Source organism: Calidris pugnax, unplaced genomic scaffold (assembly GCF_001431845.1).
Source record: "Calidris pugnax isolate Ruff unplaced genomic scaffold, ASM143184v1 scaffold13, whole genome shotgun sequence".
NCBI classification, from domain to species: domain Eukaryota; kingdom Metazoa; phylum Chordata; class Aves; order Charadriiformes; family Scolopacidae; genus Calidris; species Calidris pugnax.
Window position 1 is genome coordinate 5,097,950 of NW_015090810.1, and position 17,673 is coordinate 5,115,622.

General features: G+C 38.2%; 1 protein-coding gene across 1 annotated transcript in view; it reads right to left on the reverse strand.

The window, feature by feature from the left end:
- Positions 1-6,248: 6,248 nt before the first annotated feature.
- The window catches only part of ZNF830 (zinc finger protein 830), a 21,893-nt gene continuing 10,468 nt past the window's right edge, over positions 6,249-17,673 (reverse strand). Inside the window, exons 3-10 of the mRNA XM_014938591.1 lie at positions 16,221-16,337; positions 15,636-15,669; positions 13,770-13,984; positions 13,344-13,434; positions 12,762-12,825; positions 9,938-10,018; positions 8,497-8,573; positions 6,249-6,684 (exon numbers count right to left, since the gene is read on the reverse strand). Of these exons, the coding sequence (XP_014794077.1) occupies positions 6,501-6,684; positions 8,497-8,573; positions 9,938-10,018; positions 12,762-12,825; positions 13,344-13,434; positions 13,770-13,984; positions 15,636-15,669; positions 16,221-16,337 (863 nt within the window). The 3' untranslated portion in view covers positions 6,249-6,500. The remainder of the gene's footprint in view (positions 6,685-8,496; positions 8,574-9,937; positions 10,019-12,761; positions 12,826-13,343; positions 13,435-13,769; positions 13,985-15,635; positions 15,670-16,220; positions 16,338-17,673) is intronic.

The following is a 17,673-nucleotide window of genomic DNA, read 5'->3' on the forward strand; positions in this document are numbered from 1 at the left end:
TTGGGCTTTTTTTTTTTTTTTTTTTTTTGTTTTTTTTAAAAATAAACTCTCACAGCTGGCAACTTATTTGGCTTTCTCATGTTTCCCCCCATAGTACAAGCATTGTTTTGCCCTTCCTCGCAGGCCACTCTGTTTCTCATTAGTCTGTGTTTGTCTCTTGTTTTGTGCATGGCAACTAAGTTCCATTACTATTACACCTTCAGTTTTCGTCATTGCCTCTTTTCTGCTTCACTACTGCATGAGACACCATTAGGGTTTTTTGGGGTTTTTTTTTTTTTTTTTTTTTTTGGTTTGTATATAACAAAGGAAAAACTGGAAACAATGTCAAGGAGGTACCTCAGCTATTTAACAGCTCTAGAAAATTGCTGTAAAATTGTTCTGGACTATTGTAACTGTTTCAATAACGGAAATTTTAAAAACAAAAAAAACAAAAACAAAAACCACCAACCTCTGTGTGAGAAAACTTGCCTGCATTGAAATACTGTTCTGTGCTGGTTGTACTCAAGTGTTAATTTTTAATAGTGAGAAGATTTTTTTTTTCTTTTTTTTGCCTTTTTTTTTTTTTTTTCCCCTTTTATTTTCCTCATTTTTGTTCCTACATTTTAGGCTGTCTTCAGAAGTTACTGGCCTGGGGGCTCTGTAATGTATCTCATCATGCCCTAGTGCATTAGCCACCAGACAGGACTTTTCCAAAGCCCCATGAGACAATGCTTTCTATGGACTAATCTACAGAGGAGTTTCTGCCATTTCTAACTTTCTTATTATTCTGAGACATCAAAAGAAAATACTTCCTTTACTCTTTAAGCAACTGTGCTTCCTAACTCTTGTGTTGCTTTCATTACTGTTCCAGTTTTAACACTGTTGTGGCTCATAACATAACGCAAAGAAAAGTTATTTTTGGGGGTTAATTTTCATTGATGTTCATGCTTTGGCTAATCTGTATAAAAGCATGGGCCGTTAGTGTTCTAAACCACTGTATTCAGCTAGAGACTCGACAGTAAATTAAATGAGACGTTTTTATAAATAAATTTTTTTCCTGATATAAAAAACAAACAAAAAAAAGACGTGGTAGCTTTGTGCATACAACTGTTGTGTTGTTTAAACTTTGTTCTTTGTAACCGAGTTGCTAATTTGTCATTTGAGAAACATTATTTTATGGATTGTCAAACTAAGGTCATAGACAAATTGCTTGTTTTCATTAATGATTAAAGGTTTCATATCATCACGCTTAAGGTCCCAGTGCTCATTGGGAAAGAGTGCAACAACCGTGCTGTACTGGCAGCTAGAAAGTACCTTAGCTCATTGTCAGGGATAATGTGTCTTTTCATGATCAGCTGGAGCCGGATTGTGTAATTAGTAGAGTAAGCAGTATTTCTGCAAAACCTTATTTGGTTTTTAACAATGTTGCTCTTGGAGAACTTCTCACACTGCATAGAAAAGGCAGAATTTGGCTTCTTGCTGCAAGAAGCTTCTGGATTCTATCTCTCGTGGTTTTGGATACTGATTTTTTAAGATCAGATACTGGGGAGAGAAAAACAACACAAGAACAAACTTGGGTACTGAGTATATTATTGCTAAGACCCTTGATATTTTCCCATTCCCAGTGGCACTGTTCAGTGACCAGGCTTCTAGACAGCACCTGTCACCCTGCTGGGAAAGTAGCCCAGCAGCTGGGAGGAGCGTGAGCAGGTCCATTAAAAAAGGGAGAATGGAGAGTTGGCCCAGGGAAGTGTCTCATCCTGCTCTGCCTGCTTGAGCCATTCAGCTCCTTTGGATCTGCCAAAGCACTGCAGCCACAGCCTCCAGTCCTCTCCTCACACCCAGAGTGTGAAAGGAAGGGGCTGGCCTGGAGCTGTTGCTGCAATCAGTGCTTCTGGCTGTGTCTCCTCTTAGGGCACTGGCAATACCTTCACAGTTACTGCTTTATCCTCATGAGAAAGCAGAGGTTTTGGCAGTGCAAGGGAGTAGCATCCTTGATGATGTGAGACTAATTCTACAGCCTCCATCCCTACTCTATTAAGGTCTATGCTTGTCACTGGGTATGTAGCTTGGGGTCCCAGGTCCCCAGCTGAGTACTTGTGGGGGGTACTGCTGTTATTTTCCATGGACTGTAGGGCACAGAGAGCTACCACGTGTCTGGGTCTTGAATCTGAGCCTGGAACAGTGCTATGACCAAGATGGAAACCTGTAGCAGTCAGCAGCTTTTTCAGTACAGATGCAGCCACAGAGTGACTCTTGACAATAGAGGCTGCCAAGGAAGATGACAGAATGCCTCACTGCGTCCCAGCACCCAGTGGTGAATTAGCTATTGCAACCCTTAGGCTGGAAGAACTATAGGCTGTAATACTAACCTTGATAAAATTCTGTGCTTTTATCACTTAAAATTTATTTATAGTACTTAAAATACATTTAACTGCTTAGTCTTGAAAGGAGAGCTGAAGCTTATTTCACAGCAGAGACCTCCATACTCTTCATTTCCTAACTGCGTACTCTTCATTTCCTCAACAGCAAAAGCTATTTCTCTGGCTAGCCTGGACAGTGGAAATTAAAACACAAAAAAAAGAGAACATTATTGCAGCTCAGCACTAAGTAGGTCAAGGCTTTGCTCTCCCAGTAAAGCTTCCAGGCAAAGGGCAGCAGCTGCTCTGTCGTATATAGCATCTTCAGCAGAAATAATTCCCATGTGCTTTGCAGAACTGGCTAGAAAAGACTGAGATTTAAACAAACTAGTGCAGGGGCATGTTTGTGTGTGGAATGAGAAGAGCTAAAATATAGACCCATGGACAAAGGAAGGAAAAAGAAAGTCTTTTGAGAGAGCTTTTGCAAAAATACAGGTAGAAGTGTAGTAAAATCTAGGCTAAATGAGGACTCACTTTAATTATTTTGGTTAGAAAGTACTTCTGAACGGCAAGAAAAAGTTCCTGGATAGCTTTAACATGCAAAACAGGCAACCAAAACACAAGAAGGTACATCTGGGGGGGGGGAAGTAAAAAATAATGTTATCCAAGATTGCAAATTTGTCTCTCCTCAAACTGAATTTATTGGTAAGGGGGCTGACCAAAGCTAATGATGTTAACGATCTTTTTAACCAGTATTTGTGATTCTGAAGCAAATTTTAAAATGACATGCTTTAGTGGAGGAATGACAATCATATTAGGAAATGACAACATGGTTTTTGGTGTTGGTGTTGGTTTGGTTGGTTTTGCGTAATCACTTTTGGGCTCCTCTGTATCAAAGACAGCCCTTTTTTTTTTTACACATCTCTTTCTGAGTCATGACACAGCAGCTTATTTCTTCCATGGCGGGAGAGAAATTAGCATGCAGATTAACATTTGTGATTAATTGCATGTGCCAGACCATTTCAAACACACACACAGATACACATTTTGGCCCTGGAAATAACTCACGAGTTTCAAAACCACTGAGCTGGGGAATCACAACTATTTTTAGTAGCACAGAATTCCACAGGTCTCACATTTGGGCAATACTCTTCATTACTGTATCAGTAAATAAGGATGTCAGATGCTAAGTCTTCCCCCTTAATTCTGATTCTTCAGTTTTCTGGTAGCTCAGAGAATTAAAATTGTCTTCTCCATTCCACTGTGCTAGAGGTCACAACTTGACTAGGCTATGGACTTGATATTATGACAACTTTCATCCTCATAGTTTAAAAAAAATAGAATTCAAGACAGTTAAGAAGTTAGAAATTAAGGAAGTGTGTATTTAAAACACAATTATTTGCTCTTGTTAATCACCTAGCTGAACTGCTCTTCAGAAGTTTGTAAAATTATTTTCTAAAACTGAGGACAGACTTAAAATATAAATGTTTTTCTAAGACACAGGAGATCATTACCTTGATGCTTGACTATTCAGTGAGGTTGGGATAATTCCCTTCTCCCTTGCAGCCACGCTACTTTGCTAAAAAGCAGGATGTTTTCTTGCTTTCTTGAGACAAGAGCACGTGCACACCCACAGTCACGTAGGACACAGCTAGCAATGTCACTCCTGGCCTCTGCAGAAAGCTCTTGGAAAGCTTTACTTCAAACGGTGAAGAAACGTGTAAAGTCGTAGACAACAGGCTGTATAAAACCCTATTTGTGGATCAATGAGATTTCTGCAAGGAAAAAAGCACCTTAAACAAGCACGAAGTAAGAGGGACCGATGCTGTGGGTTACTTCCCCAGCAGCACAGACACCCCCAGGCTGGTCCATCGCTTTTACTCTTTCAACAGAAGTTAAGGGATAGTGGATAGAGCGACGAGTGAACTGGTGGTTATTCTTATCATCTATTGGTAAAAATAATTGAAACAATGGACTGCACTGGCTTGGATTTGAACGTACAAACTCCCTCCGCTGAAACTAAACTTACAGAATGAAAAATTACTTCTTAAACAGCAGAGAAAATTCTTTTGCAATACAACAGCCAATTCTAGAGAATGAAAACTATGTCAAGCTTCTTACCGCTAGGTATCTCTGAAGAGGAGGGCAACTAAACAGCTGAATTGTTTTACTGCTCAGTTTAGCTCCTTTCCTATTCATCTGCAGGTGAAACTGTGATTTGCAGATTCATGTACAAAATCAAAGTTAACATACACTTCCATTTTGTCCATATATCTATAAATTCTAAACTCAGAGATTAACGATTTTATACTGACGTTCAGTGTGACCTGACTCAGGTCCCATCTGTTTCTCTGACGTTAAGGCAAACGCAGAGAGTGGCTCTGAAGCTCAGTGTTCCCAAGCTGCTCTAGTGTGCTTTGGTGAGTCACCTCCGTGAAAAGGAAACATAAGCAGAACAATTAGAAACGTAGCTCTTATAGAGTAACACTGGGGAAGTGTTTTGTTTTATTTTGAAACAAAACTGTCCATCTGTTAATACTGTCTCACCCTGTCAGCTGAACATCCTCTTTACAGTGAAAAATGGAACTAGAGATCTTTCACTGCAGCGCGACAGGCACCATATACATTGACCTTCAAATGTTTCACACTATAGAAGGAAATTTTTTTTCAGTTTTGGCCCAACTCAGTTTTCTCCAACTTGACAAAAGAGCCATTATTTGTTTCACTACTCTCTGAATGTTTCTGTATTGTCACAGATGTTGCTATCTCAACAACAGCTCTAATTCACGTGAGGCTGCAGTGTTGTGTCACACGTTTTAGCAGTAACAGCTACTTATGGTTATTAAATTAACCAAAAAAAGACTGTAAGCCAGCATATGTAAGCAGGACTAAACAGATGCATCAAACTGCTAAGGACCATTGACTGAACAGAGCTGAATGCAGGGATCATGGAAACCAGGAGTGGTAAAAAATCATCTCACAAGAAGGAAAGGTCTCCCACCACATCAAGTCTTTCTTCCAAAACAGGCAAATCAAACATCTAGCTTTAGCTTTGCTATTTATTGCTTGGTTAGTAAACTTCTTTGAGGCAAGCATCCATCTAGAATGCTCTCATAAGAACAAAGCTTGTTCTTATGTGAAAAAACATTGCAAAATGTTTTTAAGATTTGCAAAAGTAAAAAATTATGTTTTAGTTAAAAAAAAAAAAAAAAAGAGCCACACTTACCAAAGCTCAAGGTAGTTCTGCTTTCCATGTCCCAGTTTTGTCCAAGTTTGTTGGTACCTGATTTTACTTCATCTGTGTTTATCAGAACAGAAATCAGTTTCAGATGCTCTCTGTGCCTAAGATAATACGTTAAGAAAATTTCCAGTATTTACAGCTAGATAAATGATTTTACCTCATCAGTTTCCAGTGCAGTACCTCTCTCTGGCATTTTGTCACCCTTTCATTTAGTTATGCCAATATGTAACCACCGTGTTTTCATCCCTCTGATTCAAGAGACAGGAGGCAGGCTATGCTATGGCTGCACTAAGCAAAACAAGATACTTTAAAGAAAAATATTCAGCATTGCCTACGGCACATCACAGAGCATAAACCGTGGAGAAGCTGTAGCTTAATATTTCTGAGCTTGGTCCTTACATGCACAAACTGTAACAGATCCTGAAAAAAATCCTGTACATATTTTATTGGGAGCCAGGGCAATGGATGGAAGAGCACTTATAAATTTTAAGATAACATAAATGCATAATTATTTTCCTTTTCCTAACCCCCCCAATCTGGGAAAACTCCATAAGCTATCACTTTTGCAAGACCTTTACTTCTATACACCATGACCCAAGTTTCAAAATTGCCAGATATACCTAATGCTTCCAAAACTGTAGAGACTATTCAGTGACTTACTCATCTCATTAAAATACTTCTGGTAGGAAACTAATAATTTTAATAGGAAAGGTACATTCAATATCATAAAACATTTGCAATATACAGTTTTTACAGCAAGTAATACACCACTGTAGATCTACAAAGATTCTTTTTTTAATACATTTGGCTCTTTACCATCTCATGATCCTCTTTAAATAAATATTTAGCAAAAGCGTCTCACTTCTATCAATGGAAGTAACATCACAGGTAAAGAGAGTATCAACCACGTTGCAGAAATGCTACAACAAGGTCCCTTTCACCCGCCAGTCTTGAGACAGCAAATCCTGCAATTCTTCTTCGTCTTCGCTACCAATATCCTCATCCTCTTTCTCTTGTGCTGCTCTTAATCTCATGGCTTCTTTTAACTTCTCCTTCATCAGATCCTGGCGGTTACGCAAAAGCTCAACACGACGATAACATTCACTGTTGAAAAGTAAAGCACCTATTAACACTTTCCACATTAATTGCATTTTCTACAGTGCTGGATTTTGCTTCTCCAACTTTGGATAAAAAAAGCTCCAATATGCTAGTGCACCTTCTCTGTGTTAATCAAGTGGAAACAGACCAGAGTGGTGGGGGCAATTCCCTAGCAACAAGATATAATAATAACAACTGCAATACCACCACAAACCAATATCCACTTCCACACAAGAAGAGACGCTATTCTTTGCTCCACTTGCAGTTTTCATATATGGTAGAAATGTGAGATATCAACTGGCTATCAATTTTTATAACTTAGTGGTGTCATCTCTGAGAATAAAAAAGCAGTGCAAGTGTTCAGATCCTTTACCTGCTTACTGTGGGCTAAAACAGAACTTCTTCAGTAAACACAGTCCACAAGTTTCAGTTTTCCATTTACTTGAAAGTTCTGTCCTTAAAATGTATTTTATAACTAGCTGTTTGAACAGGGTATTTTGTTGAAAATGCAAAGTAGTATCAGCCCAATTTAAATACATCTTTGCTGCTTTCATTCCCATTTGCTAGGAAGAATCAACAAGGAAAGATTACTACCTGGATCCTGTTTCCCCTTGCACATCTGCAATATGATTACTTACAGGCAGTCACAGCAGAAGGTTTGAGGGCTTGGGAAAACATGAATGTCACTGGAATTAATCTGATTTTTAATTTAATTTTAAATGGCCTGCATTTAAATGCAGTCAGAAGACAAAGCTACAAAAACCATCTTTAAAAATCCATTTGGAACTTTTATTTTGGGGAAAAATAATTACGGTATCAAACTTGAAGTTCTCTACAAATTTCTGAATTTAGTTCTAAGTACTGTAGCATCCTAAGCTCCTGGTAAGAATGAATGCTCAAGGACAGCCAGGTTTAGCTCAAGCCCCCTCCAGAATTACACAAACATAGTTAGAAGACACTCCTGTACTACCAAACTCGATTTGAACCCAACACCATTGTTCCTATATGCTCATTATCTGTACCATGTAAATCTGGCCAGATGGCTTAAGTGCTGCTTTAATTTTTAGTGTCTTCTTTTTGTTGCAAGGTTCATTAAAATCAGAATTCATCTTTTCCTTTTCAATTGCTAAAATTGCCGTAATAATTGTTAATCAACGTGTTAAGCTACACAATAATGGTAACAATCTGTTGCACTAAGCTGCACTTCAGGTTACTTAAGTTTAAACTAATGCTTATCCAACCGCTACACCTACCATTTCAGCAAAATAAAACAAATACCCCTACTTCATGCAATGAAGTGCATCATTCAAGAAAACCTCGAAGTAAACTTTTATTAGAAACAAGAAGAGTTAGTCACAGAACAGGGCATTTTCAGTACAGCAAATGGATGGCCAAAACACAAATCTCATTATCAGAATTTTAACAGCAGTGCAGATTATCAGACCTTGTTTTTTAAAAACGTTCACATAAATTCTACATGAATCAGAACTCAATGTAAGACACGTGACAGGGACAGTTTGTTCAAAGAATTTGCCTTCTATTGCTTTATTTTGCCCATGCCTGCTTCCTGTATTTTCAGTGATTCTAATGTCTTCTCTTTTTGCAAATGATTACATAACTTTGAACCAAAAGTCATGTTTTTATTAGGTATCGTTCCGCAATTTGAGGGAGTCTGTCTTTCTCCTTCAAATATTTAGGTGACCAATGAAAGGTAGCAGCACAGAAAATTAAAGTTAAAAATGTTTTTATCACTCTAGTCAAATAGCGATCCATTACTGCTGGAGAACAGAAAGTTTGAGGAAAAATTGATCTACTTACATCTGCTCATCAATTTCTCCAATCTGACGATCTAGTCGTCCCTCCTCATCCTCTTCTGCCACTATCGCTTCTGAAATCTAAACCAGAAAAGCGCTAAGAAAATCCACCTTCATCCCGAATTCCACTGTTGTTCCTTTTTGATGTCTGTGTCTTCCCTTCCTCCCCCCTACCTCAAGTCAGTGTCAATCTCCTAAGCGTATACTCCCACCTTCACAAAAGACTCTGGAGGCAGATACAGAAAAAACTGATCTGGTTTAATTTGAAATGGAAATATTTTTTTTTTCTTAAAGCTAAAAGTTAAAAGTAGTTTGGCTGCTTTGGGGTTAACCTTTCGAATTTTTCAATACACTGCTATTTGAAACTGAGCATAAAAGAAACCACGCGCATCCAAAGTCTGAGGCTGAAATAGGAGCTATATCCCGGTGCTTGGGACCTCATTGCACAAGCTTATTGAAAGTATTGGTTAAATATTCACGCTAGATCCCCAAGTGTTTCTAACCTGTTATTTTTTTCAGCATATACTTTCTCAAATCTGAATGTCTGGGAGATGCTATGCAATCAATGGTCCACGCATAACTGAGAAGATTCCTTCTAAGCTGAAGAATTATCTGAATGGCTAATGCTAGCAAAATGTATCCACCACCGCTTTTGTATGAACATTCGCTCTGTTTATAGCGCTGACCACTTTAAAATGAGCAATGAGAAATTCTTTTGCACCGCTTCTCTTAGCAGTCGACATATGAGCAATTATCTACAATTAAAATTTAAAAAACTAGCAAGTGCTCTAGAGGAAGACTGAGAACACCAGGTATCTTTAGTGACAGTTTTATATTGTACAAAAGGGCAGATAAAAACCTGTTCTGGGAAGACTTTCCAAGCAATGCTAAACAGTAAAAATGGAAGTACAGAAAAATTGTGGCCAACTTATGTCTCTCACACACCAAATCTTTTGTCACTTCCCCAAATTTTGGGGTTCCTTTCCAGTACATTTAAATTAACCATAAAACCCACCTACACTTAACCTACATTTTATAGATTCTTTTTGAAAGACAGACAAATGGGTGATGTTTTGTTCAGTTTTTTCAAGGTTAAAATATGAATATATCTCACCTGAAGCAAGAACCCACAATTACGTCCTGTTTGGATACAGGACGCTGATCTGAGGTATATGCTACCTTATGTAAATGCAATTTAACAAATGTAACTAGATATATATATTGATGACTGGATCCTGATCAAATGTTTCTTCAATTTATTTTCTGTTAAGTGGAAAATATAAGGAACCCTTTGCTCATTTATAAAGTGCATTTAACCACACACTGCATTGCAACAAACAGCTGACAAATGCAGATGTCAGTCATTCTGCAGAGCTGCATGAAACTGTTGTTTTCCTTATTGTGTATAGTATTTAGAATCAATAAAAATAGACTCCATTACTTACTGTGTTGACCTGTCGCATTGCCTTTTGAAATTCATCCCATTCTTTGTCCATCTGATCCTTTGGAGCATCAACTTTTCGCACCTAAGGTACATGAAAAAACAGGCTTAGTAAATTTATGTCTAGTGACTCTTTTGTAAAACAGCTGGAGAAATAGGATAAATTATGCTGTGTTCTCAGAAAACTCTGGTCAACATATTTCAGTGTAAGTGATGTATGTGAATAAGAGAGTGCAACTGCACAATGGTTTTGGAGGAAAAATTGGACTCTACTCCTGGATTAAAACAACACCCTTGACTGTATCATTAAAGAATAATTGACTAAGAATGGATGGTGTGGAATGTTTGGATTTAAAAAGTGACTAAATCTGTTAATTGGATGGTCTGTAATTTCACTATGTCAGCTGATAATTTTTAAATTCTTCTGTAAGCTGCCTGTTCAATCGTATATAGTAGCTATCTCACAAGCCAAGCAGCAGTGAATTATTTGCCTTTGGCATAACATAAAATATCAAGTGATTCAGTCACTAGTCTGACTGGTGTTAGATAGGCTGACTATATTTCAAATCTAGTCTAATTTTGTTGGCTAACAGAAGAAATAGTACAGCTACGTAGCGATTTTAACGACATGCAAAGCTTATTCTTCTGTGGTAGACTGCATTAATTACTAAGACAAGACTGAAAAAGTAGTAGCTGTAAGAACATGTTTAAGATCAACAACTAAGGTAATCAAAACCAGATTGTGCTTTTAATACAAGCAAATAAACAAGATAATCTAACTGTGTAACCAAAACTTCCACGGTTCAAGACTGGAAGAAGATATGGCATGTAACATATGTTAGATGACAGATTATGCCTGGCTCTGGACTGGGTGGAAATTATGTAGGTAGGAAAACTACGCAATTTGAATAGAATAATTCATGACACCATCTTTTTGCATTAATTTTTCCTTTATTCATTCCTCTCTTTTGGTAACACATCAGTCATCATCATGGTAAAGACAAGTTTGGTACCTTTTGTTCCTGAATGATTATACAAAATCCAGTAGTAAGAATTAAGTTTATAGAATAAATTAGAAGCTTCCAAGCAAGCTACGTACTGGGAAGTAATAGTCATCATTTCATTTTTCTGTTCTGTGATTATTTCTATCATATGTGTATGTACTGTGTTATTATGCATTGTGGTTGTCTTTTGTAATTCATAATTATTTGTATTTCTTACAATAAATTTAAACACTAAAGATATTATTTTTCCTTGAAATATTTATCTAATTCCTGATGTAAAAAAACCCAACATTTTTCAAGCCCACAATCTCCCTTCCAAATGCTGTTAATTCTGAAAATAATTATTTTGTGTATGACTCCAACACAGAATCACTGCAGCCATCTCAATATAAGCGATGTCACACACATTTTTCTTCCCCTACATATTAACTAAACTTAGAAAGGGCTCATTAAAAAGAAGAGCACCTGCAAACAATTCAAGGAAGAGCTTATTGGAACATGTATCCACTTGTAAATTTTATCAATTGAGGTGACAACCAGAACAAAGATCACTAACCAGGGTACTCACAAATACAAGCAGATTCTCCTGTGCCTGCTAGGCATGCCTGCTTTGTACAAGCTTCTCAACTCATTGTGAAACTAAGTATTTGAAAAAATTAACACTTTGTCATGTGAAGAAAAAAAAAGAAAACTCGTGTGGCTTTCTCAGCTACATATTTCAATATTCAAAATGTCATTATTCAAAACTATTCACATAGTGAATATGTGAATAGTTGAATAGTGAATATATGAATATTCACATAGCCAACATGTGGGCATGGGTGGTGCCAAAATAATCTTGCCAGAGCAAATAAGAGACACCTAAACTTGTAATTGGGATAATGGGACTAACTGAATAAGAAGCAGCACTATTGGGAAGATCTCCAAATCAGAAGTCATGGCTCGACCTCACAATCCAAATGAAATACAGCAGCAGCAGCCTTCTACAGTGTGAACAATAGGGAAATATACTCAAGGAAAATAAAAAAGACTTTGAGCCTACAATACTATTATTTCAATAATGAAAACAGGAAAGCCATCAAATCTGTGGTAAATTAAAAAAAAAAAAAAGGTTTCATATTCCAAGTATCAGTGTTTATTTTGGGTCATCATTTGGTACTATGTGAAGGAAGTATGAATTATTTTGATCAAAATTCCAAGATTTTTAGTTGTGGGTTTTTTTGAGAAACACTTTGAATGCCCACATTTCTTTTCTGAGCATCAGAAAACCCCACGGCAGTAAAAGACAAGAGGGCTGAAGACCAAGTTCACCGTTGTAGTATGCCAGCACTAGAGACTACAGTGTATGCCAGAATCTAGCTATTTTCATTCTAACAGGGTGCATAGTATCAGTCACACAGTAACTCCTAACACTTTTCAACAGAATTTCGCAAAGGCCATTAGAGAACTACTTTTATACCCTCATTTCCAAAGCAGAATTGATGTACATATTAGATGAAATGCTTTTCCTGGGATGATGAAATAAATAACAGGTGGATTGTCCAAATCTCAGTCCAGCACTTTAACCAACAAACAACATTTCTTGGGTTTTCTTAAAGAGCCACAAAGGAACCATAATCAAAAATACATTGAGCCAATATTTAATATGCCTACCTGCCTGCTTCTGTCCCTTTTCATGTCTTCTAATTAATACAGAATGAAATAGTTCAGTCGTTTCCTTAAGTTCTGGTATGACTAATTACCTCAAAAAGCATCTTTACTACTCAGAAAATCATTACAACTGGCCAAATAAATCCAGTAGCATAAAGAGAGCAGATCACTTACTTTTGCATCCACTTCAGGATCATCAAAGAAGCCTTCTGGCAAAGCTTCAGCAGTGTTTTCTTTCCTGAAATGTTTGATTACTGTTATCCCAAGTTAACACTTTACGACCTGCTTTATTGTAGAGTTACAAATAGTTCAGAAAAAAATTCATAATCTTTTATAAAAGGATCTAGAAATGAAATTAGTTTTTTTTATTCCCCAAGTTTTAACTAGAACATTTTAACAGTACAGTCTCTACTTTTGAAAGCTTAAACCACTGTCTAAAAAAGTGCCCAAGTGAGCCAAACCGTTACTACAGAACAAGCAAATGGTTTTCTTTAAACAGCTAAAAGCAGTGGTTGACACTAAGCTTCAACAGTGTCCTGTGTAAAACTTTGCAAATAGAGATGTCTAACAGACACCGTATGGCATTGCTCCATCTCTTTATCCTGCCCCCAGGGTGTGAAATACCTGTCTGAAGTAATGCTAAAGGCAATATGCAAACTATTCTGAATACAAGTCAAAAATTTGGTAGATTTCTAAGTGATCACAATCTGTACTTCCTGGAAGAATAAAGTTTACTTACGATGTGAGACTGCTTACCTTTCCACTATCTTCTCTTGTATCTCTGCTTTCTGTATGGATCCTGAATGGGAAACTATAGGAGCAGCTGTAGTTTTGCTGTCAAAGAAGTCTTTAAGAAAAGACAGAAGCCTATGAGCAAGAACAACCGTTCAAGCTTCTTCATAAAATTCTGACTAGACAGGAATTTAAATTAATACCAAGGGAAGAAGAGCCAGACATTATTTCACTTGACAGCCTCAAACAATTAGAACATAAAAATCAATAAGCATTCTGAGAAAACATCACACAATAACAAACTATTAAAGAATATCCTTTCTCTGCTTCTACTTGTCTGTACACCCTAAACAGCTAATAGCAATAATTAGAAAAATAAATGAAACTCCATCATCAGTTAAAAACACAGCTTCTCTCTACTGAATCACTTCCTATTTCAGTCAGCATTACCTGCAGGCAGAGAATTAGCTACTACTTCTTGAGTTGGAGGTGGAATTTCAGGTTTATGCGTAACAGAAGATTTGTTTGATTCATCTTGTTCCTCCTCTTCATCGTCGTCATCATCATCATCGTAATTTCCTGACAATAAACTGGGACGTGGACCCTTTGAAAGCTGTTCGTTTGCACTACTTTGCGCTGTTTCATCAAAAAAATCTGCTGGTAGCCTAGTAAAGAACACACAACATAACCATCTCAAACTTCACAAAAATCACTTACAGCCTGGCACCCGCAGCCCATTCGATCTGTGAGCAATAAGATCATAGAATCATTGAGGTTGGAAGAGACCCTTGGGATCATCGAGTCCAACCATCTACCCTACTCTACAACGTCCTCCCCTACACCATGTCCCTTAGCACTGCATCTAAACGGCCCTTAAACACAGCCAGGGATGGTGACTCCACCACCTCCCTGGGCAGCTTGTTCCAATGCCCTATCACTCTTTCAGTGAAAAATTCTTTCCTAATGTTCAATCTAAACCTACCCTGTTGGAGCTTGAAGCCGTTCCCTCTCGTTCTGTCACTAATTACCTGTGAGAAGAGACCAGCACCAACCTCTCTACAGATCTTTCAGATGTTGTGCAATACCCTAAACCGCACGGCTACCAGTGTCTGAAGGCAGCACATACTCATCACTTTCATTTGAAGTTCCTAAAAAATGCTCAGGTTAATTCTGAAATCACATTTCAGTTCCATTTTTGTCTTTGAATATACAAGATCAGAAACATTATTAAAAATATTCCATAACAAAGTGCATTTGGAGGAATGGCTGCTTAGGTAATTCTGTTTCCTCATTCAAAGTTATTTGGATCAGTTTATCTGCTGGGAACACATTACATACAAAATTCATAGTTCAGCAGTCACACTAATGTCACGTAAACCTTGACAACCTTCACACAGCTGCTTGCTTTGGGTACCTACTGCTGCCCGGAACTGCAGCTTAGAAGAGCCACGCATGGTCAGTGATGAGAACACCCAGATTTGCTTAGAATAGTTGCAGGCCTCCAAGACAAACAGTTTTCCACATAATATTTTAAAATAATCATACCCACCAGTTTAATAATGAAGAAACCTTTCAACCATTAATTTTGCACACACATTCAAAACTTCTACAAGGTAAGTGCCTTCTAGCGTCAAGATAACAGCACATAACATCTATTCAAGATAATAATAATAAATCCTGTGAAGAAGTATACGGGAGATCTGCAAGACCCGTGTGACATCTGCCAACCCCACAAAGATCTCCAAATACCATCAGACATCTTTAGTGGCAGTAAGATGCTTAACCCCATCCCTTTAAGTCAAATATGCTCCTGTATTTGTCAGAGTTCAGCTGCAAGATGTGCATTTACATTAAGTGACAAAAACATCTTCAAAAAGATCTGTTGATGACATTTGTTAGCAGCTTTTGTGAATAAATATGATTTCAAAGTACATTTAAAATTTGTCTTAATTTCAGACTACCATCTCTTCTGCAGTGTGCTCACATTAGAGTGCATGCCACAATCTAGTGATTTTCATTCTAGCAAACTGCATAATCCCACCATATATTAATCCTTAGAAGTCTGATAGTGACAGTAAAGAATTCCCTTTTTGTCAGAGACTCTAGAGTTAATACCATCATTTTTCTCATCTGCACTGAGGAAGATGATGCCATGTTCAGGAATATACACCCACATTAGAAAATGAACAGAAGCAGGGATCTGCTGATTCTCTCAATCTTTACCCTTGGAGAGGAGGGAGAGACGAGGAAGAACAGGGTGAGGATGCAGCAGTTGGTACAGTTATAAAAAACTCATATGTAGTAAGATCTACTTACCCAGATGTAGACGTATGTGGCTTTTCGTCTGTACCTGCGTAACAGCCAAGAATAACTTCTTACAATACATGCTTTTAAAAGAAACACCCCTCAAACAGACTTCTACCACAGCAGCAAGTTCACAAATGCACACTTTCATATATTTCGTGTATTTACATGTTCAGTAGTATCAAGGGAAAAAAAAAAACAACTCTTTCCTTTAGCATGAACTTTCATGCATGGTTTGAAATAAACCATTGGCTTGATCCCACTGAAAAGGAGTAACACTGCTTTAGGGCAAGTTTAACTTACACTTTTCTGGTTCTGTTTGGACCAAGCCCACAGCTCCATGACCAAATAACCCAAAACAAAACTAGGTAAACTACCAGAAGTGCAGTTTTCTCCTGATCAGTGAACTCACGGAGAAAGAACAAGACAGACCTTCTCCCCTTTTCAGCAGCAACAGGATGACATTAACTCACCCGTCTTGTGCATTCACACTCACTTCCACAGGAAAACAAAAAAAACCCGAAACAAAACAAAACATTCAAGATATAAAATGGTCAGGTTCTGGCAAGTGCTTAATAAGTATTTTTCTCTCCTTACCTTTTACTTTTTTTAACTCTGCATTTTCTGTGTCAACAGTTTTTCTCTTGACAGGCTGAGAGGATGTGCTGGGAGCTGAACCCACTGCTGTCTGCTTTGTGCCTTTTAATTCTGCAACTCTCTGTAAAGAAGTACAAAAATCAGGAAGCTCTCCTAGCAGAAACTTCTAGACTGCAGCTAAAACCAGCACTTTTAGAACAGTTTATTAAAGTAGAGATAGTATCTTTCTAGAACAAGATCACTGAAATAGACATTACAGACAGAGAAACCAAGACCAATGTTTCTGTCAGCCTCTTGAGTGATGTGACATGGGGGCAGAGGAACTGACACTTGCACAAGGGAAGCTGTACCAGTGAGAAAGGAAAGGCTTAGATCAGTGACATTTACAGCACTAAAACACTGGAGCAAAGAGCAGGAAGGCTGGACTGATCCTAAGGTCCTGGAATATTAAGTGCTTTAAAATTAAAACACAGCACTAGTATAAAAGACATGCTACTGTGCCCTGCCACAATGATCTACTCAGCATACAGGCAATGAACTAGGAACCCCTCAGTTCTTTTGGTCTTTTCCTCAGCACTTGTAAAATTAAACACCATGTCTCAGTTTCCTCTAAGCAGCCACAGCAGAATTTAAAAGGACAAAAAAAAAAAAAATCACATTTAAGGTTGCATCAAAGTTACAAGCTCACTGAAACCGTTTTAGAAATTCTTTACCTTTACTGCTAAATTGTAAAGAAAAAAAAGCATATTTTCTTAACCATGCGTAAGCTGTCAGTTGACAACAGGTAACAAAGCAATTTCCAAGTCCAAGCTGCAGAAAAGGGTCAGTTAAAAGCTGTCGCTAATGTGGGAACAGCTTTCTAGTATCTGAAGGGGGCCTACAGGAAAGCTAGAGAGGAACTTTTTACAAGGGCACGTAGTGATAGGACGAGGGGTAATGGCTTCAAACTGGAAGAGGACAGATCTAGATTAAACATCAGGAAGAAATTTTTCACTATGAGGGTGGTGAGACACTGGAACCCGGAGAAGTTGCGGAGGCCCCATCCCTGAGGGTGTTAAGACCAGGCTGGATGGGAATTTAAGCAACCTGGTCCAGTGGGAGGTGTCCCTGCCCATGGCAGGGGGGTTGGAACTCGATGATCTTTGAGGTCCCTTCCAACTCTAGCCATTCTATAATTCTATGGTCTTAACAGTACGTCCCTTGCAAGACATGGGGCAACTCCCTGAAGTGCTGCCGTTTCAATACGTACATCGGTTTTAAGAAAACAAAACAAGACAAAACAATCAGGCTTGGTTTCAGGCTACTCTCTCCTGGCAGACGCTCGGCTGCCAGCATACACCTCAGAAAGCAGCAAGCCCCCCCTCCCCTCCCCTTCCATCCTTCCCCCTCCTCACCTGCTGCCCGGTTCCCCCTGAACAACAGAAGCCCAGCTCAGCCCAGCTGACACCCCGCA